Source organism: Egretta garzetta, unplaced genomic scaffold (assembly GCF_000687185.1).
Source record: "Egretta garzetta isolate BGI_Z169 unplaced genomic scaffold, ASM68718v1 scaffold553, whole genome shotgun sequence".
NCBI lineage: Eukaryota > Metazoa > Chordata > Aves > Pelecaniformes > Ardeidae > Egretta > Egretta garzetta.
Genome location: NW_009259328.1, coordinates 1,835,732 through 1,861,760, shown reverse-complemented (window position 1 = coordinate 1,861,760; position 26,029 = coordinate 1,835,732). Strand labels below are relative to the sequence as shown.

The 26,029-nt window shown below is 36.8% G+C and overlaps 2 protein-coding genes across 8 annotated transcripts in view; both read right to left on the bottom strand.

Moving 5' to 3' along the window:
- Positions 1-4,588, bottom strand: part of VGLL4 (vestigial like family member 4) — a 110,428-nt gene extending 105,840 nt beyond the window's left edge. The window contains exon 1 of the mRNA XM_009636639.2: positions 4,509-4,588. The gene's annotated coding sequence lies outside the window, so the exon portion shown is untranslated. The remainder of the gene's footprint in view (positions 1-4,508) is intronic.
- TAMM41 (TAM41 mitochondrial translocator assembly and maintenance homolog) lies at positions 545-25,714 on the bottom strand. 7 transcript variants are annotated; one of them, XR_004841687.1, is made up of 9 exons: positions 25,539-25,714; positions 24,507-24,599; positions 19,408-19,558; positions 17,022-17,167; positions 14,996-15,161; positions 12,736-12,798; positions 3,408-4,606; positions 2,377-2,525; positions 545-1,958 (listed from the first exon to the last, which is right to left on the bottom strand). XR_004841687.1 is itself a non-coding variant. In XM_035892207.1 (7 exons), exons 1-7 carry the CDS (start codon positions 25,710-25,712, stop codon positions 4,530-4,532), a joined length of 870 nt encoding a protein of 289 aa, XP_035748100.1. In that variant the 5' UTR covers positions 25,713-25,714; the 3' UTR covers positions 3,229-4,529. The 7 variants fall into 7 exon arrangements, 2 of the variants coding, with proteins under 2 accessions (XP_035748100.1, XP_035748101.1); XR_004841688.1 differs by having other exon boundaries at positions 545-2,525; positions 3,408-3,457; positions 4,509-4,606; XR_004841689.1 differs by lacking the exon at positions 2,377-2,525 and having other exon boundaries at positions 3,408-3,457; positions 4,509-4,606.
- Between the last annotated feature and the right edge of the window lie 315 nt (positions 25,715-26,029).

The following is a 26,029-nucleotide window of genomic DNA, read 5'->3' as shown; positions in this document are numbered from 1 at the left end:
AAAGGTTGGGAGGGTTTAACGCCATACAGCATCTGCTGCACATAAAAATGTTTAATTAGCTGCTAAACAGCAAGCAGTACATTCCTATTTTCTCTATGAGAATGTTACTTCTTCAACAAATGCCCTTGCTCAGCTAGCAAGGTTCAGAACTAAGACAGCCGCTGCACTACGGGAGCTGAAGCCAACTCATTCTCACACATCAGCTTGACTTGTAATCGACTTCTAATGTTCTGAACCACCGTTTCAGTAGCAAGCACCCTCTGAAACACCAAACCCACTTCTAAATGTGTCTTACTTTAATATTCAGAACACCACCTTTAACAGACAAGGGGCAATGGGCACAAACTGAAGCATAAGAGGTTTCAGTTGAACATGCAGAAGAACTTCTTTACTTTGAGGGTGACAGAGCACTGGAACAAGCTGCCCAGGGGGGCTGTGGAGTCTCCTTCTCTGGAGATATTCCAAGCCTGCCTGGATGATGTTTTGTACAACCTGCTCTAGGTGAACCTGCTTTAGTAGGAGGGTTGGACTAGATGATCTCCCGAGGTCCCTTCCAACCCTTGCCATTCTGTGATTGAGAATGTTACCTTTAACTGTATTGCTAATGGCTTCTAAAAGAAAGCCGCTCTTTTCAATGCTTCCCTAGAGTTACATTCCATCATTTAAAAAATTCTAGATTTAACTGCTGCTCATCCCCAAACTCAGTGGTAGTGAGGAACTGAAAAGAAAGAGAAACACTGAGCCTCTTAGGATGCAAGGTATCCTTGTAGGATATTCTATTTAAAGTTCTGGTACACACACATCTCCAAGGCACCCTCTCTCAATAAAAGGGAAAACAGTCACAACCTCTAGCTAACAAATAAAAACCACCAAAGGGAATGAGCTGTTAGAATCCAGCTTTCACTTATGCTGCAGCTGTATCCCAGGAGGGGGTCAGCAGTGTTCAACTGCACTGAGGCATCACATAGAATTTTTTTAAAGTTTTTTTACTTCGGTAGATTCAAGCCCAAGCTATACGTTGCCCCTAGTCTCAAAGAGGAATTACATACCTGTTCAACAACGGTAGTAATGTATTCATTTTAAGTCAAGCATGCGATTAAATGCTCTGCTAGTAAGAATTCTCAACCAGATGTTGGGCAATCTTACGACACACGATCTCTCTCAACCAGTGCTTGAACCAGTTATAATTTATGAGCCAGTGGTTTCACATTGTGGTGCTGTTATTTAATCAGGTTTAAAAAGTCCCATCCTCAACTTTTCTTAAGAAAGCACAGGTTGGTCAGGATTGTTTTGTTCAATGGTGTTACTTCCCAGTGTGGCTCATGATGTAAAACTTGACTTAATCGCACTATTACAGGAGGAAGGAATGAGCTCCTTAAAAGTAAGACTGTCTAGTTTTGCCACTGCCTGCTTTTTAATTTGGTCATATTGTTTATTCTGTGAATAAGTTTTTGCTCTATCTGTGCACCACAGATGCCCCTTTTTTTTTCCCCCCTTTCAGCTTGTACATTTCTATACAGCACCTAGGAAAGCCAGCATCCTTGAGGGAATTATGGGAATTACAAAAATGCAATAGTTACATTTTCATTTACAGACAGAAAAAGGAGATAAATGAGGCAAAATTTGGAATAACATTTTAGTTGTTAGCCTTAATTATCTGGTAATGTATTCAGTACATGGAACAATTTTCTAACAATCCAGTGTGCAGCAGCTGGCATTTTTTAAAAACATAAACCCAACTATATTTTTCTGCTTACAGTATTCATTTTCCAGAAGTTGACTAACAGAACAGAATTCACACACACGGACCCACAGATAAAAATACCATTTCACTAAGAGTGATCTCGCTGAACATGTTGAGGACAAATCCTCACCAGGGGTGAGCATCCTCTCCTTTAGAAGGAACATCCTCTCCTTTAGAAGGAGTTAAGGCTCACTTAGGCCCTTTTCCACACAGCCTTAAAAGAAAAAAAACACAACTACTAAAGAAAGCCCAGAACATAAAATTCAGTTACATTAATAAATAAATAAACCAAGCAATCATTCTGCTAACTATTCATACAGAGGGTTATTGTTGAAATTGTCCTGTTTCCTACAAGGAGTTGATATATTACATGACATGTTTCCAAATTTCTTTTGTATCCTAAGACTTTCACAGATGAGGGCTTTCACACACCCCATCACCTCCAAATAATACAGTGGATCCTACTAAAAATCTGCTAACACCAAATTGCCAGTGTAAAAATCAGTCTCTTGTCCACACTCCTGCCCATATACGGCTTCCCCTACAGCAAACTTCATTTGGGGCAAAAAATAAAAGCTTTTACCACATTAGATGACTAAACCAAGCAGTTCTGGCAGCACTGCACTTCATACCTGGTAACTATTTCATTCAAAAGGTCATGACTCCATCCTGAATCTTTCCTTGTGCTGTTCATTTGTCCAAAAGCCTTGCATCTGTCGGGGTCTGTTTCTACCACTGGGATCAGTATTCTCTGTTCTTAAGAATTTTCCACCAAGTATACCTAAGTAAGTCAATATCTGATTTCAGATTTCTTTTTACTAGAGGTTATGCTGAAATGTAAAAAAATTTATGCCTATGTCAAGTTTTCACTACATATGAATTTAATTTTAAGGTGGATAGGGTATATTTTGTATAAAAGACTTCTAGATTATCCAGAAAAGAACCTCTTCATGCAAATAAAAAAAAAAAATCCAGCCAAAACCCAAGGTTAATTTAATTTAAGCAGTGGCTTAAATTCCCTAGCTTCATTTCTTATAAGATAAACTTTTCAAATCAGGGACTTTGGCCTCTTACTAATGGGGACAGAGAATGCTAGTACCATATATACAAACCTTCTCTAGCTTAAGGTGCTTCTTTTGCAGAATATGCCACCGTAAAATGGATAGTCAGCCTCCTAATATCTGGAAAGGGATATCTGAGGGGATTTGTCTTACAAATTCTAGATCTATCATCAACAGATAATGCAAAGTGTTACGAATCTGCCTATGACCCTAGAAAGTTACTATCTCACAGTAATAATATTTTCAAGAAAATAAAAAAAAAAAGGGGGGGACACACATTTATTTTCTGACTCTGGATTCAAAGTTTGCCACTTTAATCACAGGGGAACTTTTAAATATTTATTATTTTAAAATATTTGAGTTTAAAGTAAGCCCGAATGAGTCATATTACATACAATAATGTATTCTCTATCTTCCTTATGAAATTTATGCTTCGAACTGCTCCCTGGAAACAGTTAGCAGCCAATTTCATTCCAATAATTTTTTCTAAGCAAGATCACTAAATCAGATGTAGCTTGAGAGATGGCCCTACCGATCACATAATATACAAGAAAAAAATACATACTAATCAGAAAAGATATATTTTATTTCTATTTCTTTACCTTTAAGTTATTGACAGTCTCACAAATAAAACCACATCTTCTCTCAATTTCTTAATAGAAAGAAAAACATCCAAAATTAGTAAACCCACCTGACTCAGCACAAAAAATATTCTATTTACAACAGATGCTCCAAATCTATTGCGTCACACATGAATACTGTCATTCTTTAATGGGACGATTAACGTAATATGTAATGTAGGAGTCCAATTTTCTTTAGCTAATTTAATTAAGCAAAGGAGAACAAGTTTTATCTTTGAGGACAGCATTTTCAGGAAAAAAAAAATTGAAGAATCAAACAATAGGTGGTTTTGTTCATACAATTTCCAACTTTAAAGCACTTAGAATCTCCTGCCAAACAACACACATTTCATAAGTCTGCACAAATAGGTCCTGAAGGTCAGCAGAAGTATGACTTTCCTTCCAACTCTGACACTTTAGACAACACTTAGCTATGAGTTGGGCAGTTGTCATCTCAGTCTCATGAAAGGATCTGATACCCGACAACTTTCTCATTCAAATGCTCTTTCCCAGACTGAAAGTCATTGTCAAAATTTTGGGATTTAGAACATCACACATCTGAGAAAAAAATTTCATAAAGTGTACCCTGCAGAAGCATCCAGTAAGCATCTTCAGAAGAATTCTAAGGATGAACTTGTAAGTGCAGAAAAAAATGTATTTCTAGAGGACAGTCTCATATCTACTTAAAACTCAGTGGACTTTCCAGTTCCATAAATCCCTGACAGAACTAGAGTTGTGACAGTGAATATTTCGAAAGAGCCTGGGGGTATTTTGGAAAATAAAGTTAGCAATAGATAGAAAATAAGTGGCTTTTATTTTTAATTCATATGTACAATCAATCCTTTTTACTCAGGGTTTCTGAAAATCTAAGCTATAGTGTACAGGAAAATTCATTTCAGTATTTATACAGTATAATTCCTTTGCCCTATTACCATCAAACCTTCCTCTGCTAACAAAAGTTTCCATTTTAGTAGTAAAAATGGGCAAGTAAATCATTAGAACAGGCTTAAATGCATTATAATCTTCTCAAGCAGGCAAAGCAACATCTGCAAAATATTTAGAGAAAAAGTACCACTTATTTACCCATACGCAGTATGTCAGGACTCAAGAGGTCTTCCTCAACCATCCCTTTGTCATTTTATATAATTTCTTCATACTGTAAGTTACAGACTTCTTTGCCCCTAAAAAGAAAAAAAAAAAACCAACAAAACACAAAACCCAGAAAATATTTTCAACATTTAGAAAGGCTAACTCAAATACTAGGTTCTTACTACATTAAATAAATATTTCCCTGGGAGAACAACAACCTAATCTGTCAGACAGACATACAAATAACCTTGTTGCATTAATAACACACTAAATAATGACACAAAAAATATTTTTAAAGACTATCAAAGCATGCAGAATAGGATAGGTTTACTCTGAAGGCCTGACAATGTTGCATACAAGCATGTATAGACAATGAACAAGGTATAGCAAATGTAGAGATTCATGATAAAACTCTTAACCAGTACAGACGGAAACTTCTAATTTAGATGTTTGTTCCTAAACGCTAAATATAGGAAGGCTTTTAGACCATCTGCATGTACTGCAGACCCACACCAAGCCAATATCTTATGCTTTTCAAGCCCTTCCTGATCTACTGCTAGGTAGTGTGTCCAGCTGAGCAGGATTATACCTTGGCTTGGTAATGGACACCAGCAACCTGACAGACTACATTCTGCAGCAGGCCACTCGAGCAGTACTATTTAGAGAAATCCAGGGTGTTAGGCATGCATGTTAATTAGCTGGCCACATTGTGAGAAGAATCTAGTTGTAGCAGCATTTCAGCTCTTGAGACAGGAGCCCACCACCAGATTCTGTAGATAAGATGATGCCTAATCATCAAGAACCACAGCTATGCCCAAAGCTGCACCACCAAATTTTACTGAAGGGATAAAGGGGAAGAAGAGAGAGAGGGGTGAACCAGAACAAAAGAACAGTCTGCTCAAGCAAGACAAGCAAATGCTGCATGACTGGTAGACAACAAGCTTTATACTTCCAAATCCTACTTTACCAATTTCTTCTGCTAATCACGTTTCAGTTAGCCTTGCTTGGTGCATTAGGCACTTGGTTGCCTTGTTGTAGACCAATTCTATGCAGTTAGAATTGAGAAGCATCATGCTGATGCCCATCTTAGGTAAACGTAATCAAACACTGCACAACACCAGCAGCTTTCCAGGACAAACTAACCCAGAGCACTGCTATTCAAAGGCTTGTGAATTAAAAATGAAGACAGAGAATCATTTGTTTCATAAGAAATGCACTGCTGATTGCTGGGGTGAAAATCTATTCTGGTTTCAACAAGTTGTAAAGTACATTATAACCTCCTTGAACATTTTGTTATTGCCTCATCCTAACTAATGGCAGCTACCATTTCATAACTGAGAGACTAGCACATCTGCAAGACAATAAAACTTCTCAACTTGCATAATGAAATGACATCTGTGTCCTTAGGTGAGAAAAAAAAATAATACTGAAATGATGATGGGTATGGAAAATCAGATTAATAAGGCATATACCTAAGTGAATTAAAAGAAGCAAAAATAACAAGATGATGACAAACAGCTATAATTTGGCAACACTGCCAATCTCACAAGTATACCATGGACACCAGCGTGAATATCATGTCACAAGGATGTTGTCTGGATCAGTTTTGCTTCAGAGTAACCTGAAGCCTGTCACTTGTTTATAATAAACCTCATATGAAGCCAGAGTAGCTGCCATACCCCAGCATCATCTTGCAGTAGCCCACAAGTACTGAACTTTACAGTAAATACCATACCATTACACTAGGCCTACAATGAAGGCAGGCATTTTTTCAATTTTCATAAAGATACGGAAGGATTTTGCAGCAGTCATTGCCTCCAAGCTTTTGTAAGTTTTAAATTCAAAGGGATTGAGGATGACTCCCATGCAATTTGTAAAGTCTACCCTTAAAGGCTTTCTGAAGTTCTACCAGAGATGACTTCTCTTACAGACCTAGAGTTAAAAAAAAAGACACAGCCTTTTACTGGGTTTAGTCATCTAGCATTTGCAAACTTAAAAACAAAACATTGTTAGTCTTGGCATTTCAGCGGGGTTCTGAGATCCTAGCCAATGGAGCTACTTATTTCTCCTCCTTCCAGCCTTTTTTGATTAAAAAAACCACCCCAAAACAACAAAAAAAAAACCCCACCCATCATAAAACACAAAGTAACTTTTCAGACTAAAACAGAGTCTAATCACACCCTTACAAATTCAAAAATGAAAAGGCAAGTTTTTAATGGTGCACAAAATGCTCTAATTTTCACCCTTACATGCACAGATTAAAAAGTATGGTACATTATACTTCAATCTACAATCTTTCTTAATTTCTTTATTTAATAGAACACTGTTCACCTGACTAAAAGTATGCAGAAGCAATTCAGCCAGAAGTTTCACAGTATGACACACCAGAACAAAAGGAAAGATTTTTGGAACAAATGAGCAACTTAGACGCAGGCTTAGCCATCTCCTGAATTGGACTTTTTTTGGGGGGGGCGAAGTGTATTGTAATTGGATATGATAACATGATAAAAAGGATATAATTTGATTTTGAAAAGACCTTAGAAAGTAATCAAATTAAGATTTTAATACTTCAAGTGAAAGATGCATTCAGTACTAGCAGTCTAGAGTTAGCAGAAGTCAAAGGAGTATGCCATAATAAGGAAAAGTGCGCGCTCTATTTCTGAAGGAATGTGATATAGTAAAAAGCCTATCATAATAAACACGCTGTATATAATAAGTTTTGCACTTCTTGTGGCTCTAACTGCAGTTCAAATAAACTCCACTTTACCTTTTGTAAGGAATCATCCATACATATATTTTCAACTCACAAAACCAAATGCATCCCATATGTAAGTGCATTTAATAGTTTTTTGTTAAAAGCAAGCACACTAATGAAGTCACGATGGGCTTTTCTTCGCTGCATCTCAAATAACAAGTAAATAATCATGTAAATTCTGAAGCGCCCCTCATATCTGCATTGAAACTGCACCCAGTGTAAGAATTCCAGTTGCAGAACAAGGCCTGACTGAGCTCAGGTACAGCACATAAACCAAAGAAGTGCTTTCAACCTCCAAAGTTAAAACTATGTAACCGTACGGCTTTGAAAATTACTGTCCAGTCTCCTAGGTACTATACTTCCAGGATACAGCCCCTCGAATACTGAAACTGCTCTGCCAGAACTGATGTTGTTCTGCCATTCCAATGAAGTCAGTGTACTTCTAGAAGCGCAGTAGAGCACGTGGCAAATCAATATTAACACAGCTGATACAGCCCTGGAGGACTGTAATGAACTGCCCTGGCACTGCAGCCTGCAAGTCAGCTTGTTCTATCAGCTTGCCAACCTACTCTGCCTCTTGCAGCACCTCAACATAAAGAGATTTTTCTCCTTCATATTTTCCCCCTGCAGGGAGCACTCTACTGAACTCCACCCACTGGAGCCTTAGGTAATAAGATGCTTACATTTCTGCCCTAGCACATCATGCTACAAAGCAAAATACAGGTTTACACATACAGCTGGTTTCTTAAAGCAGCCCTCAGGGTGATGAGTCACATCTGTAGTAAAAGTTAATGGTTGTAATTATGGCTCCGGCTTAGAATCTGAAGCAGTTGGACCACATGAAAAAGTCTTTCTACTTTAGCTATGAATCTATGACTTGGTGGTTCCACCTCCCCTTTAGATTTTTCCACTATATGATACAGAACAAAGACCTAATGCACATGGAATCAAGACCACAAAATTTCAGTGTAAACATAAGTTGTATCTGGTTTTACTTAACTATCCACGTTTGGTTTTTTGGAAGCATTGGTGTTGTGAGATAGTAATTTGGCTGTAAGTCCCCCAAAGTTTCCTGGTAGATATGCCTGGCTGTAGTATTCTGTATTTCCTTTTGGAAAGAAAGACTAATGGGTATACTGCTGAAAAGCTGTCACATGGAGGCAAATATATATTGTTAGTGCATCATGGACAGACACATGCAAAATATTGACACATATTTACAGTGAAGTGCATTGGTATGCAGTTATCTGCTCAGGCAGCTGATGAAGACAGCAGTTATCACAAATCTACAGAATATTTTATACATAAAGCTGTTCCTTACAGTTATAAAAAAAAAATCCTTGAAGACATTACTATACTAATATCCCAATTATAAGAAGACAAATGTTATTTGGAGCAGCTACAAGCATTTGGGCTAACTTAAGTATCTCAAACAATTGCTTCAACTGATGATTTAATCCATAGTATTTCATTTGTAAGAAATTTTCAAGGCTTGCAGCATTCCTCTAGTAAGGTATAAAGAAGATGATCTAAGCTAAAGTATCAACATCTCCTTCAGAGGAGCCAAATATAAGAACTTCAGAGCTAGTTCCCAAAGATCATGCAGACTCTGGCTATGTGGGAAAATAAATCAAATGATGGTGCCATCTCTAATGGGAAACAGAGAGGCAATCTCACCACAGACTCGAAGAAATACATAGGCACATTTTCAGAAACTAAATAGGGCATTTAACAACAAACAAAAACATAGAGCTTGAGCTCAACTTTAAAACCACACTGGCAGAGAAAGATGAAAAAAGTTCTCCTAAATGGGTTGAAATACTTTATTTTGCTTGTGCTCCTTGCCAGTAATGTTAATACACAGCATGCCATCCCAGCAACAACTAGTCCCTATTTAACATTTAATTTAGAAACATGCTGCACATTGGACTACCATGCTATGACCAGAGAGTAGGCATCTCATGCTGTTGTTAAGGTAAAACAATCAGCTAAGGAAATAATTTTGCATCCCCCATTAAATTTCAAAAAGAATGATGGCCACATTATGAAAACTAACTCTTTTGCGAGCAGATGTAGGACAAAAGTACTTGTATAGTTACCAGGAACAGCAAGAAAAAATAGCCACAGCTTGTTTAGTGGAGCCACTGATTTCATGAATATATTTCATAATTCTCTTATGTTAAGAATAGTAGCTAAAGTGAGTACTGCAGAAGGACAGAGCTATAACACTTCTCCTAAAGTCTCTACTAGAAAGTGTGAAAATAGGTCTTAGGGGAACAGAACATTATACAAAACCTGGTTAAAGAATGAAGAAAGAAATGCAGCATCCTTAGGGATTAAATTTAAAAGCTCAACACTTTCCTGTAGTACGCATTCCTTGCACAAGTCAAGCAGATATTTTCAATGTAGGAGCTGCAATGTTTTGTCTTTGTAGGGAATGTATCTATATGAATATTAGCTGACAAACCCCCAAAGAAATGGCAACACAAGACGAACAGCATTAATGCCTGCCCCCTAGTGACTAAATTTTAAATTATGAAATTGTGACTGGGAGAAAATCATTAGAAGAAACATGTTTTCACATAAACTCAATCACAAATGTTTGGACGGAAATATTTTTAACAGGCAAAAGGCTTCTACTAACTAACTCCTAAGCCCATCGTTTCTAAATTCCAGGGGAGATCACTGAAGATCATACAAATGTCACATCTGAAAAATACTGAGGTCACACCCCAGGAAATTTAATTTCTTCTTTAACGTGCACTACAATGTAGGGTTTTATTACAGAAATACTATTTCTGTGCTTCTGTCCACCTGAAGTGAGCAAAACTGGTGGTGCTCCGGTAAGGCCCACGCACAGGCTTATTTCAGCAGGGCTATGCCTGCATTAGCAAGTGAGGCAATATTCCTTTTATGTGCAGCGGCACACATTGCAGACACAGTCGTGATCCTAACCAAAGCAGCAGGACTCCCTTTCTCCAGCCAGGGTGGCCTGCACAGCAATGCTCAGGAAGGTCAGGTCTACAGGCAAGCTTTGCCTTCATTAAACAACATTCAGAGGTTCGGAAATGCCAGAAATGATCCTTTTCCAAATCTAGATTTTCCAAACCTAACTCATTTCCCTCAGCACATAATCTGTGAGCAACCCCAAAAGATCAATCTTGAATTTCGTTGCTAATGGGTTTGGCCAGATTCTGGCAGAAGTGCATAAATATGGTTAAAATAAAACAAATTAAAAGTAAGAAAACTAAACTCTCCCAAGCCTCCTTGCTCAAATTTGGCTTGTGGTTTAGGCAAAGGATCACAATTGTTTTATTCTACCTAAAACAAACTAAAAAAAAAAAAAAAAAAAAAAAGCATCTTCAACACTAAAAGTACCAGTAGTAAATAAATGTTTTTAGATATAAGTGTTACTTTATGTAAGTGGCTGGTTAGAAGACAACTAGAGTTTGTTTTAAAGGGGAAAAAAAAGCCACTATATATATATAAAACCAAAAAGCAGATAAGGCAAAGGAAAGAAAATAATTTCACAAATACCTAGTTTCAGGTGCACAAAACAGAAGATACAGTAAAAACTACAAGTCCTACTAAAAGATGCATTGGGACCCCCCCAAATGTCCCAGTAAAAGTGTAGGCTGTGATTTACTGCAGGACACACCAAAGGACCTAACAATTCCCAGAGGTAATGTTCTACCAGAACAGACAGAAGGGGAGCGTAAATAAGCTGACAAAGCATAACTATTTTAAGTCATACTCCTGCAGTTACATACAAACAGCTTTGCTCCACGGGTCACTCAGGCTGCTAACTTTTACAAGCACTGAATTCAACATGGTAATGTTGTCTTTGGCCCCTCCCCTCGTTTATTTTGCTCTACAAAATCTACTCTCCATGGGTTTAGAAACAGATAGGTTACAAGCTGGTATTTCTAAAAGAGGCATGTTACAATACAAGAAGTCTTGACCACTAGCAGGTAATTTTGACAACAAACCCTAGAAGAAAAAGTCACCTATTTGGTTAGAAACTTTACTTTAGAAACTAATACCTGCAATACACCTAACTCATATGGGACAAAAATATGCTTTTCTGAGATGGAATTATATCCTTCTACTGAAGGTATATATACTGAGCTGGAATTATATCCAGCTACTGAACAAAGTTAGGCAATAGTTTTGTCAGACTTCTTCCAGTTAATAGAACTAGACTATTAACAGAAGCATATAAAAAGTACAACTGTTCCTGCTTATTTTACTCAGCAGACCACTAATGGTCCTGAACACTGCAACTTGTGTTTCTTTACAAGGAGGTAGGAAGCAGAACATGGAGCCACCAACTTTAATAATGGGAAGGGAGCAGCAACTATGAAGTCTGGATAAGGATTGCTCAGTAGGAAACTATACAGCTGCTTGTGAAAGCAGTAACAGCATCGTTTGTATAGAATTGCTTTTGTGGAAGAATTAGGAATAGGTATGAATGAGTTCAGAAAATTATTTGAGCAACTTCATGCAAGCAGCAAGGATTTTTCACTTTGCGGGAATTAAGACTATCTCCTGATCAGAGTTAAAAGTAAATGAAGGCTCAGGTCTTAAGTCCTTCTTTTAAATCGAGCTGCAGGGCTTTCAGCTTTTTAAAATGTAAAAATCAGGTCACCTTAACATTAGATTTATTCCAGAACTTGGAAAAAAGGATGAAGCTCCAGCTATGTAACTGGCAGCAACTTTCATTCAGTTAGGAAGACTCTGATAGCTGAAAAGCATCCCCAGTTTTCCCATGTTTCTACACAAGCAAGTCCTTTTTTTCCCCTTCTACACCTTCTCTGACATTGACTTTGCAATACTCAACTCTTTTTCTAAAGTAATTAATTTTGAAGTATGATAGTTACAGTAATATCCAATGCTCACCAAGTATAGGCTCAGTTTGGAATACATGAAGTCTTCAAATACACACCTGTCTTCCAAGCCTGACAACATCATCAGATCCTGCCAAAGTTGTCTCCCTCGAAACTCATCCCCATCATTTTATGATGAAATAACCTTACAGTCTACATAACACACCAATATTATGTACTGATCATTTCAGGATCCACTCACATGTAGAAAGCCAGAGCAAATTACAGAGTAATTTTTTCCAGTTTCTTAATACAAACAGAACTAGTGCACATCAGCCAAACCTGGCCCACATATAAAATGAAATTGAAGTCAGAAGTTGTTTTTTTGTTACTTTTGGGTTGTTGGGGGCTTTTGTTTCTTTGTTTGAAAATCATATAGACTCCAATTCCTTTTGGCTTTTTTCAATTTCTCAACAGTTATATAAAGCTTCTGCTTTAAATATTACTTTTATTTCCCATGGGCTTTCAATTAGACACCCAAAAAGTTTATTCTTTAAACTCTTGTAACAAGACAGTCTTGGGGCCCTGTAATTTTTACTTTGTGAAATCAGAAGGCCTATGTTGATAGAAACATTCTTACCAGCTGTTAGTATGGTTTTAGCACTCTGCACTATACTGGAAGACCTCACAATTCCCGAAATGCCTGCAGATAGAAAAGCACACAGATGTTACCCATCTTAGCAGTTTTGTGGGGATTTTTTTATCCTCCAACGTACACAAAAAAGTTAAATATTTTTCCAGTTATATAGTCAAGCCAGCCTGAAAGCAAACCACTTAAGCTGAGGAAGTTTGTTTCTGTTCTGCTGTCATACTAATGGAAAAAATTCTGAGCTACTTTAAATTGTTTTATATATTACAAGCAAAAAACCCCCAAAACAAATCAATATTAAAGCAGACAACAACCAGTAGGAATTGATCAAATGAATTCATTTAGCGTTCCCATTATTCCTCTACTAAGATGGTTAGTCACAAAGGATTCAGAGTTGTTTCATTTAAGTGCTGGCATGTTAACTTTCTAGAGCAGAACAAATTATACTCATTGTTTACTTCAATATGAATTTGGGATTTTGCAATTCTCTGATCAAGTAGAGATGCCCATATTGTGCAGTGTTTGTCTGGCTTTTTAAAGTTATCAGCTTTTGGAGATAAGGCTTTTTTACCACTTTGCACTGCAGCAAATTCAGATTTTTAAGTACTAATGGAATAGTAAATAAAACAAACTTTTTTTGAAAAGTACTAAGTTTTACCTGTTCTAGCACATATATATAAAAGCATACCAATATGTACAGAACTAAACTACTGCACATTACTAAATACTTAAAAGTGTAGAAATACAGCAGCCCTGGAGTTACTCTTCCAAACTAACACTGTCGTTCTGCATTAACCAGAATGTAAAATACAATTTCAAATACTATTTGTAAATCCTTCTTTAAAATCAGTCTTTCAAAGCTATTTCTGAAGAACAAAGCTTAGGGAAATCCACTAATAAGTAAGAGAGAGAAAATGTTCCACCGGAAAATAATTTGGGAGGGTAGGGGTGGAGAGGGGAAGTGAACAAATCATGTTGAGCTAGTAAAATAACTCAGGACAATGCAATTCAGCTTGAGTAATCAGCTTTGTCTTGTAGTATTACCAAATGGCTTGTCCTGTCCTTTACCCAGATTCCTGAATTAGGAAAATCTTTCAGCCACAAAAGTGAAAGAGGGAGTTTGATTTGTTCTTCTGAGAGTATAAACTACTTGGCTTGAGAAGACAAGATCTAGCCAATGTTTTGATACTGAACTGCTGTACCACTGTGCACAGCCTGCAATCACAGCCGTGCCTGCATAAATACAACCTTAAGGATAGTTAGCTCAGGGTGGACAACTTGTAGCTCTAAAACTATACACAGCTCACAACCACTGCAACTCCTGCTCCCAGATTCACCTGTTATCACATTACTGTTGCAGTCCAGCCACAGTAGCATGGAAGTTGGCATGGACTGACATGAAAAAAGCTGGACACCTTGATGCCCAGGTGCAATTCATCCTATACTGTCAATGGAGAACTGAGACTCTTGGAAGCTTTATTTCCCCACACAGAAATCAGCGTAAGAGCTCCGTCAGCAGTTGGCTCGTGTCTAGTGGCTCTCAAGAAGCTAGGGAGTTTTTGCTGTGCTCAAGGAGTCTGCAAAATTGGCCACCTGGAACTAAGATGTGTCAAGCTCTTTAAAGATTTCAAGGACTCTTCAAGTACTAAACGTTTTCATTTTTCAGCAGAATAATAAAACATTGATGTCTGCAGCATAAGCTTTAACTTGCTCATACAACATTATCTTTTCTCAGAAAAGCTACCTGTGATGAGGAGAAACACCTCAATCTTTTTTCTCAAAGCCAGAGTTCTCTGCCAGAGCTCATGTATCTGGACTAACTATGAAAACTAGGAAAGGTAACGCCAGCAAGCTAGAAAATTAACTTAGCATTGCAATGTATGACTGGGAGGATATATAGCTTTGTATTTAGATTAAGTTATGCCAGCCGATGAAATTCTGCAGGTGTAAGCATCCCAGACTTAGATGGTTCAAGTATGCCATGCTAATTCCTAAAGACTACTACATTCAGAATCCAAAACAAAACATATCTTTCTATATCAACAGGAATTCTATTTGCTAGTATTTGCTAGAACCTGTTTGCAATCAAAGAAATCCAAACGCATGCTTTTAAGGAATGTGTCTCAAGACCAACCTCTTGTTTTCTTCTTCCTTCTCTCCAAATCATCCTTCTGAACTAGAAGAACATGTACAGTAAATCTGTATATCTATCATGTCTTAAGGGAGATTACAGACGCTGATCTAGGCCTACCTTGATGAACCACAACTCCACAGTCAGGGTCATGGGCAACTTGCAGTAAAATTTCTTCCACATCTCTGTTTTTTCCAGGAGGGTCTACTAGAGAAGTTATCTTTTGTTGCAGAGTCCTTGGCAAAGCCATTAGTTGTGTAAATTGACCTTCAGGACTTTTATCAATCTGAACATTGTAAAAAATAAGACAGTAAAAACATTCAGTGTTAATAAAGTAAGTTCTCTTTCCATAGAAGTCAGAAAAGTCTTTTGGCTATCTTTGACCTCCTATAACTATCTCAAAGAATACGATCCATTTCACTTGTAAAAGTCATTGACAATGCTAATGAAAATTCCCCAAGCACTGGGAAATGCAGTATGCCAGTTCTGAACCCAAAGAGTAACTTAATGCAAAGATGTTAATTTTTATCCAAAAGGAAGACTAATGTACACACATGATCCTGCTGCCTCTGCAAGGAACTTGTCATTGAAATTGTATCATTTCTGCTCTATCCAATTTCCTTTGGAAACGTAAGTACACTACAATGAAAAAAACAAAAGTTCCCAGAAGACCACTTAGCTCAGTTTCTTCTGCTTGAACATAATCAAACTATACAAACACACATTTCAAGTTAGTTTGAAAAACATTTTCTCTGCTTTAAACTCAAACCACATCTGGTTTGTATAATTTGAAGGAAACATTCATTCCACATTTTCCAATCTAAATCAGAAATTCTATGACCCTTTTCTGAATACAATGATACCAGCGTGCAGGCCTGCACACATTTATACAAAGTGTAAGCACAAATACTGAAAAATGCATAATGACTGGATCTCTCCAAAACTGGAGGAAAATATGAAGAGCTCGATTCCTCCCACACAACTTTTTAGACAGTTCATGGAGACATCAGACAGAAGTCTAGTTGCCCTATACACTCCCTTTAGTCAATGGGGAGAAAATGATATCCAGATGAATCACCCACTGACTACAGAGGGAGCCGACAATGAGCAGGCTCTTAACACTATGTGGGAGGAATCCATGCCTGAACCAGAAACAAAAACTAGCGTCTGCCTTCAATTGTTTTTTGAGGTATCTTTTAAGAATTATCTCTGTAACTCTGAAGACATATACTTGGAGAAGGGGTTTCTATTCTGCATTAAACAGCACTCCCGATAGCAGTTATACTCTTCAATCTGGGGAATAACTGCCAATAACCAGATCAAGGTGTGAGGAATACATTATTAAAGCACTTTGCTCAAAATCAACAGTAAAATGATGGCATTTAATCAACAGCCTCAATGACTATTATGGAATTACAGACAGATTTATTATCCAATAACATATCTGTAGTATGCAACCAGGACTTGTAACTTCATGTTGAAATGTGTATCACACTCGGATATTCACACACAGACATGCATACAAGAGGAAAAATTCATATTGGACCCCTGACTGTGACACCTCTCCCCTAACTGCAATGTTACACTTATGCCAGAAAGATGGAATTCAAGATACTGGTAATTTTGGATACCCGTTTCCCCAATACTAGGGAAAAAATGTTTTAATATGGGTATTTAAAGATAATGCCAGAATTTCATTTGGGTTTAGTCAACTGATCTTCATAACTAGCATTCTAGGAATTTTTTTTTGCGAGATGCAGTTTTTGATTTCAGAAAGTTGCACCTCTAAGCTACGGTCAGATTTTTTAACACAAACCATATGTTTATTCATCACTTCCTAGACTGTTGTTTCCATATGGTAGTCATTAAAACACATGTTTTAAAATGATCTTCTCTTGTTCCTGTGCTAGGGCTCTAGTTCTGTGCCCATACTGAAATAAAATGAACAGTAGTTACTACACATGCAGCAACTGGTATTTAAGGCAAGTCTTCTGGTTGCAGAATTAACTAAACAACAGAAACATAACAAATAGCAAGTACGGTGACTAAAGCTGCTCGCCTTAGTGTACGGCATAATTCTTGCCTTCTGTCAATGTGATAAGCACTTCCACTTGCTTGTTTTAAACATGTTTTGAAGAACACTTGCCTCTAGCCTTCCCAGATGGTGCTTATATACCACTTGAGGGCAGTCCTGTAATATGTTACTGTACAGCTTCTGAAAATGGGGAACATTAGGTTTCACTATGTTCTGCACTTTCGATCTGTCTTCTCCTATTACCATTCTGAAATCACCTAGTCAAGAAAAGAAAAACAGTTAATTCATTAGGAAAAAAGGAGAATATAACAGAAAACAACATAGTACAAAGCTGTCATCTAAAACTTTATTCTCAATTCTACCAATGCCTATATAATCCACAATAAGGTTCACCTTCTAATAGTCAAAAAATACTATTCAAATAACTTTGAGCACAGAAAATAAGATTTAGAATTGTTATGTGGCCTCTGTAATGTCATCAACCCAGGTGTCCACATTTTCACTTGGACACCTAAAAACCTCCAGCTGTCAAGCTCAGCCTGAAAAGCCCCAGTAACACAGTTACATTCTTTGTAACCATACATCAGTTTCAACAGATTACTAAACAGATTGACTAGCCCTAATACTTTGTATCTAGAAACAAATAACCTTCCATTTTCCAATATGGAAAGAAAATAATTTGCATTGTCTCTGTACTTCAAGGGCATTACCTGAAGTACAGGTAATGGCAGTCATGGTCAGATCACAATATCACCTTTTTGGTGATGTATTTTGGCCATGTATTTTGTTCATAGTTTGAAAAAGCAACTCCTTTTAACACTTCTGTTACATTATCGACCTTTACACTTTCTTTCATGATACATGACCAAAAAGTTTCAGAAAGAATAAATGAAAGGACAGTCAGTCTGTAATAGAGCATTCGTCTACCTCTATTAGGTACTACCCTGATAGTTCCCAGGGTTACCAGCCAGGAGTTAGAGGCTCAGTGCAGCACATATGAACAAACAAAAGACAGAATCAATTCATTTTCCCACTTCCCACATTCAGGAGATAAATGTTGTTGCGAGGTGGCAACTTGCTAGCATTACTTAGTTTATTTCAATTTATGCCAAGCTGCAAAACAAACACTTCCCATATAAATGGCACTGACTCACAGCTCTCCAAAAACACATAAAAAAAAGGGATAAACATTTTCCAAATTAAAGCATAAGCAACACTTTTCAGCAGTCTCCAAGGAGACTGATTAGAGTAACACATAAAATCAATTTTGCCTGCTAGTATACCCTCTGAAAAGTTTAAGACTTAACAAGACAGCAGCAAAATAAAATAGCCACAAACATTACTGACAGCCCTTTTCTTGAACATTCCCAATGGGGAGTCTTACTGCTTTAGCTTTGTTCACATAGCAGAGCCAATTTCAACATCTTACAGCATGGTAACTCATCTCCCACATTTTTTGATAATTGCACTGTTTCAAAGGACATTTTAAAAAGTATCTTGGTCACTAGTGCTCATCAAGAATCTAAAGACACTCCTGGACATGTTTCAGACATCCCTGATTAGCAACCCTCAGCCATCCCACTGTCTGTACCCTCTTTACTGTTTCTTTCAGATCATGACTCAGAAAAAACTGCTAAGGAAAAGCTGAACAAATTACAATCCAAACTGACCAAAGAAATAGTACATAAGGGACAGTAACACTCCTCAGTAGAGCCAAGCTGCAGCTTATAAAAAAAAAAAGTGCAGGTAGGGTTTAAAGCTACACTTGCATTTCTATACAAGCAGAGAAAGTGGTGTGTAAAGTACAACTCCAACCAAACTTATCCTTAGTGAAGTCACTATGAACATCAACATTTAAAGAGCAATGATTAATTCAATTGTAACAATTAAATCTTGCATTGAAGAGTGATTTGGAATAATTTCTTAATTGTTTTTTCCACAGCAATTTCATAACTAAAGAAAGGAGGAAATTCTCTTACAAAACAAAAAAAAGTCCACAAATACCAACCAGGGGAGCATTAGACGTACACTGAAGAATCATAATCTAGATCTTTAAGTTAACCAGGTAAGAACCTTAAACAAAGCACATTCAGAAAGTAAGAGATAAAGACTATCAGACAAATCAACATTATACAGAGTGAAAATTTTTTTTCCAAGGTTTTGAACCATTAAAACCAAAATACAATCCATACAAACAGAACACCCCCCCCATTATTTCACAATATGCAATCACCCATACTTAGCTGTTCATGAATCAAGCTGATATAAGGAGTTTTGCTTATGTGCCTAGCCTATACCTATTTTCTATAGATAATCACAATTAGTCTTTCCAAGCTGTTATATAACACAGCAGTAAAATACAGTTATTGGAGCATACAACAGTGCAGGCCCACAGCAAGAGAGCAGATGACTTATTATACATTAGACTTCCTACCGTGGTACAACAGCTCTGACTACAGCTGTTCTCCTCGAAAGTCTTTAGGCACCATATACTAACCGGAATAGGAGAGTCCTGCGATCTGCATGTAGAGGTCTTCTTCAGAGAAACTTTCAGGTAACATAAGAAAGGCTGCTGTGACTGCACTCTTCAGGTTGCTAACCAGAGCAGCTTGCAGCTTGCTATTCTCATTCTGTGTCAGTATTTTCACCTGAAAAAGAAGAGTCATTGGAAGCAAGATTTCAGGGAAGTGCTACTGAAGACGGAGCTAGAAGTGTTACTCAATCCAACATGAAAAAATAAGTAAGAAATTCATTTATGGTTAGATCCTGTTATGGTACAATAAATACTAGAGTGTCCCCTTTTGTTTACACAGTGAGAGAGAAAGTACCATCTTTTTTTAACAGCCTGCTACAAAAGGCTGTTTTTACAAACATGTTTGGAATTGCTATACGTAACTACCATTAACTAATCTCTGAAGAGCTATTCACCTTTCCACATTCATGAATTTAGGATTAATCAAACCAGTAAATATGAACGCATTAACAGAAATACTTCATATGTGATTATGCATCAAGAAAAAAAACACTGTCACACTGAAGGACAATGGAATACCAGAAAAAGAGGTAAGTTTTCCTATTCATCTTTATTCTGGTTTTGGTTTTTTTTTTTTAATAGAGGACTCCTCTACCATATGCTTCAAGTAGTTTCTCAGACATTAGTTGTCCTTCTAGAAGAAGTGGGGCTTTATTTTGCACTTCATATGAGCAGAACCCAAACTCAATGGGAACTTCACATACACATGAAGAACAGATCACTGAAGTTGAGTGCTTCTACGTGCCACAAAGAGAAGTTTATTTTTAGGAAACATTCACACTGTTCAAGACCAACTAAAGAATCCAGTTGCCTAGGATATGTAAATATACCAGAATAAAAAGCAGATCTTCAGTAAGAACTGGATATAGAAATATATTATTTTAGAACATTAGACAGATGAAGCCAGCCTGGTTTACAAGATAGCCAGCTATACTCTTTCAGAAATAACTCTCCCAAAAATACCTGCCTGTTTTGAGTTTCTGCCTTTTTCAAGTGTTCTGATTAAGCGATACTGTCTTGCTTATAAAGGGCAGTTTCTTAATATTTTTTTACTCTAGCATACCTTAAAATGCAGACCCACTGGCAGTTATGAACAAATGTATCCAACTTGCTCTTACTCCCCAAAAGCCCATTCACATACAAATGAGTTACAGTATTACTTGAAATTCTGCCCCAAATATAACCTGAAACAGCTAAGGTATACTTTCAAGTAAATATTTTCCTTGTGGAATGTAAATAGGCTGTTAATGGAGGGGGAAAAAAAACCCAACAGATTCAGTAAAGAAAGTAAGAGAATCAGACATATCTGTTACACAAAATTCTTCCTGTACAAAGGACATCAACAAAGCAATGTCATGGCTGGCCAATACTGTATGCAGAACATAATTTTTAATTACAGTGAAATCTTTAAGATGGGTAAAACCAGAACTATATCTCATTTTGATACAGTGGTGAACACAACAGTATACAGGCTGCTTGTTACAATCATTCTGCACTACAGTGTGGGTTTGCCTACCATCAAATCTATACAATAGTCTGGAATTGGTCCAGAGTAGATTTTTGAAGGATGTTTTCCCTTCTCTGATTTTCATTTTAAAAATAGTTCACTGTACAAGCGAACATTTCAGAATTCCTCCTAACTTCTCCTGCAAATTACTTTGTATTTCTTAGCATTAAAATGAAAGACAATGATAAAACACATTAAAATGCAACACATTCATCTGTCAGGGAGCCCAGAGCAAATTTTATTTCCTTGAAAACTATGGGAGAAATTTACTGAATGCATACAGACTTCCTCAAATAAGACCCAATAAACAAGACAGGCTGGTCGTGAGGATAAACTAATATTTAAAATCTCAACAACTAATTCACTTATATGTTACTTCCATAACTTGCTGCTACAGGGAAACTCTAAGGAAAAACAGAAGAGAGAAGTCTGTGGCACCCCAAGCAGTCATGCAAACTGCTTATACCCTAGGGCAGCCCTGGTAATAACAGCAAGTTATGGACATATTTTAAGAACACCCCAGTTACAGCCTTTTAAAATGTGAAACTCAGCAGAGATGCTATTCCTCCTCATGGAAGACCACAGACTTGCTTTAGTGAAGTAAAAGGAATAATCTCTTCCTTTGCTAAAAATACTCCCTAACATAAACCAGATTTTTTTTCAAAGGGAAATAATAGGCTAGGATTCAAAATTTAAATGCATGAAACACTGCAGTAGTGATACCATTTATGAACAAATTTTAAACTGTTCAGATAGCTAGAAATCCCCCAAGAAGACAGAGTGCAAAAGGTACCACTGAGATATGACAAGGATAAATGCTGATTCTTGGGCTAAATCTTAAAGACAACCAAAGTTAAGGAAGGATTTTTTACAGTGCAGAGAACTTACGATCACAACTACTCACTGTACCATATCACATAAGGGGAAAGAAGCTGCCCATTTATTCTGGTTTTACAGTATAAAGAAAATTCAATTAACTAACAGTAATTAACAAGTAAGTAAACAAATAAATATTTTAAATGAGGGATATATTCAGTTTTATAAATAAGCATGATCCTCAGTCATCACAACAGTTTAAAGTAGGAAATGTACTACCTTCCTTGCTAGGCAATTCATACACAAGAAAATGCAGGCATGTGTACACAAAGATACCTACAGACAAACAAAATGCACAAAGAAAATCTCATTACAGAATGAAAGGTGTCAAAAGCACTAGTCCAGTTTGCCATTTAGCCACATCCACACCCTGCCCAATATCACGGTAAGAGTGTTTTTCCATTCTCTTTCCAAAAAATGTTTTTACAGATTTGAACAATATAAAAATTCTGTAAACAAATATGTGTTCTGTCACTGCTTCATGGGAATTTTTATAATATAAAATACCTAAACCTCCCAAGACGCATCCAAAAACTACAAGGTATTTCTATACATTATTCATACTCCTCTCTCTCTCACACCTCACTTCAATTTATTAAACACTTCCTTCTCTTAACAGTTTCTTCAGGACAACAGTAAATACAGCTGCTTACACTAAAGCAATTACTACACTATGTTTAACAAAAATTCAGTAACACTTCAGATCCTTTTTACAATCTTCTTCCATTGAAACCAATTATGTGTCACTCATGCTTATTTATTTTACTTTTTATGTACAGCATCATTTTTTTTCCCCAGGAAACCTGTCCGTTATGGAAAAATCAAATAAACCTAGTTACAATTTCTCAATACAGTTAAATGGGAATTTAGCTGATCAGCATTATAAATTTAATGTGGGATGAAAAGCCAATAAACTTTTAACACAAAGAAGCCTGGGAATGAAAGTTAGCATTTCCAAGTGGCAATTCCAGAGTCCATCTATTCTTCCAAACACTCTGGAAAAATTACTTGGTCAAGGCAACCAGTTTATAACAGAAACAAACTCTCCAGTGAAAATTAAGCCAAGATTTTCAAGCCAGAGCAAATGTTTTAGTTCATGTGCTAGAATAGCTTGGATAGCTTTCACTCATAGAGCGACAGCTTTATAATGGAACACCAGAAAGGCACTGGGCTCTTCCCCCTCTATATGAGAGTGAGGAGGAAATTCCCAAACAAACTCTTAAACGATATTAATCTGGCTTTGGTCAGCTGTGTCCAGAACTAGCACAAATGGCATGCAAGAGATTATAGCATATAAGAAAACAAACCTAACCCTGTGTCCCCTCCAAAAGAAGCTTATTGTACGTTTTTAAGGAGGTAAAAAAAAAAAAGCTTTCTGTCACTACCACTTGCAACATACTTATCAAGACATCAGATCGGTTGTAAAGCCAGAACAAGGAGACACTTGAAACCCGTACAACAGATCTAAACAAATTGTTTGGTCATTTTTGGTGAACACAGTATAACATTCAAAATCCTAGTTTAGTGATTTTATAGATTCTACAGGAAGAGACAGTTTAAACATTCACCAAGTAATCTTTCAGTCCAATTCTAGTTTAAGTCCTGCAGTCTTTACTCAATGCAAATTCCTGAGAGCTTTATGGAAATAACCTGTCCTGATTTCTTCTTTTATCTATTAAACACACATGCAATACCTCCACTGCCTTGTTAGCAACCAAACAAAATACCAAATTCTGCCTTCTTATGCAAGTATGTACTCCTACTGAATTTAACCAAAAGATACAAAGCACAATGTATACATACTAAGATGAAAAGTCCTAAAATAAATCAGAGCCGCAGCAAATACAGTTACACTGAAAATAAATATTCAGTACTCATTGTTCATGTGACATTCAGAATTCTTCTTTCCGTTATTTTTCTTAAGGTATTAAATTTCATTCTTTATAAAGACAACAGCTGTTCTAACCTGTATCGTGCTATAATACATCCCTGGAGACAGAGAAAAGCCAGTAGCACTGAGATAATCTATTCAATCTTTCACCCCAAATTTTTAGTTAAAAGCACAATTAACTTCTGTTCTAAGACTTGAACAGAGTTCACCTCTCCTTCCACCCTCCCCTTGTAAGAAATTTTAACTTAGCACTGCTGCCATCTGCTGAAAGCACACCGAATCAGGCACTCATGAGAAAGAAAAGCCCTGGTATTTTTTACAATACAAACACGGAGGAGAAAAACCAACGTGCTTAACACATGGCTCAGTCAATTATAGATACTTTAACAGTACAATGAACTAGACAGTAACCACACAGCAAAGCAGCTTTCATCTTTAAAGATTTCCAGTATTTTGGTGAGTCCTATAATTTGTTAACAAAAGGTGAACATGCATTTAGCCTTAAAGGGACTTTGAGATAAATAGTCCAGTTATTCAAGACTTACTACAGGCAGAGAACTGTGATTAATATGCTTACCTTTGGTTTCTTTTGCATAACACAGAATATCATTAAGGACTATATTTCACTTCCTTTCTGAGAGGTTATCCCTCCAAGACTAGACCCCTAAATCAGGACAGATAATTTGTTCAGTACTGACGCACAGATCTTTAACAGTTAAAAATACAGCTGATAATTTTCCAGCCCTGTAATTTCCTGCATTTCAAGACAGATAACAGACTAACAGTTACCGGTTTTTGTAGGCGTCCAGCGACATAGAGAGTTTCCCAGTGGAGTAAATCATCAATTAGGGTATCAGTGCTAATTACACCATATTTTATCATCTGGAAAAAAGAAAAATAAAGGCTTTTGAAAAAGCATATACCATTTTCACTGTATTAAACTTATGTACTGTAACTAATTCTAAGGAACACACACCTCCAATAAAAAACAGGATGTATAACATTGAAACATTTTAATGTTTCAATGAATACAGGAGGAAAAAAACCTCAACCTATACATATATGCAAGCTTCTAAAAAAAAAAAAAAAAGTGGAACAGGAAGATGCGCAAACCCCTCCAAGATCCTTTCTAGAATCAAAAGTTACAATAAAGTCACCCCAGGATCAATCACTAAAGCAAAAGACTTTAAACCCCAAAGAAACAATGTCTAGACAGACACTAACACCGAAGAGATCTGAACCTTAAAATACAGTTGTTCATAAACAGATTTTGGAAAGGTTATGATCAGTTTTGTACCAGCCAAATGTTACTATAGTTGCAATAATCCAAGGTATCCTTCATGATACTGAAAACACTCAAGAAATAGTTTGTCAGAGATCTAAAATAAACAAAACTCCTAGGCATTTATGTGTACTGTTATTGAGGGGTGGGCTGTGTATCAGAAGCTTTTCCTTTTGCTCTTTGATGTTAGAAAACAAATTTTGATTTTGTAGTTCATGTCATGTAACTGGAAAAAAGTTGAACTTTCAACAGTTTGTTACCAATTTGCAAGGAATAAGGAATACAAATTCGGTTTCTGAAGTGCTTCAATTGTAAATTCCAAACATTGTTCACACTTTTAAAGCTCAAGAGCAGCTGCTCTGTTTGCTTTTTGATCAACGTGCTGTTTGTGAAACAGTTTGGGACAAATGTTGAAGACACCATTTGTTAAAGACCAGTTACAAGCTACAAGATTTGCTTCCTGCACAGAAATCCATTTTTAAGCTAATCATTTCACGCAAAAACATTTGACTTCATTTACTCAAACTTCTCGTACTTACCCTACCATTACATGGCACTAAAGTATTGTAGTAAATCCCTGCTCCATAGCTCTGTATACTACTTATCTGTTTTGGCCCAAAAACTTTTAGGAAGGAATAATGACTCCTGTTCTTTAACAAGTTCATCATATGCCAGGTCATGGAATCATCAACAACAAACACGAAGTCCAGCATATTGTTCTGTGGATTAGGAGAAAAGTATAGGGGTTTATATGTCAGGAAGCAAGCGACGTTAATCATATTCATCTACGATACACATAGGGTCGAACTGCCTGCTAATAATTTCTTGCGCAAGTAAAAAAAGATAAAACCAAAACATAAGCATTAATGCTAAGTACACTTCAAAGGTTCTGATGAAGTTTTATGTTTTCTAATCAGTCTAGCAGAGACAATCCAAAGTTTTCCTCTCTTCCTGGTTAAGTGACCAACCTTCATCCCTCTGAAACATGATGAGATCTTCATCATCCTAGTTCGCAGATCAGCATACAGCT

What these genes read in the sequence shown, in the direction of transcription:
- TAMM41 (XM_035892207.1), bottom strand. Translation starts at nt 25,712, where the DNA reads ATGCTGGACTTCGTGTTTGTTGTTGATGATTCCATGACCTGGCATATG. An exon ending in TAGTGCCATGTAATGGTAGG is followed by an intron (nt 24,600 to 25,538) that starts GTAAGTACGAGA and finishes TCTTTTTTCCAG; the next exon opens with ATGATAAAATATGGTGTAAT. An exon ending in TAAAACCATACTAACAGCTG is followed by an intron (nt 4,607 to 12,735) that starts GTAAGAATGTTT and finishes TTTTCTTTTTAG; the next exon opens with GGGCAAAGAAGTCTGTAACT.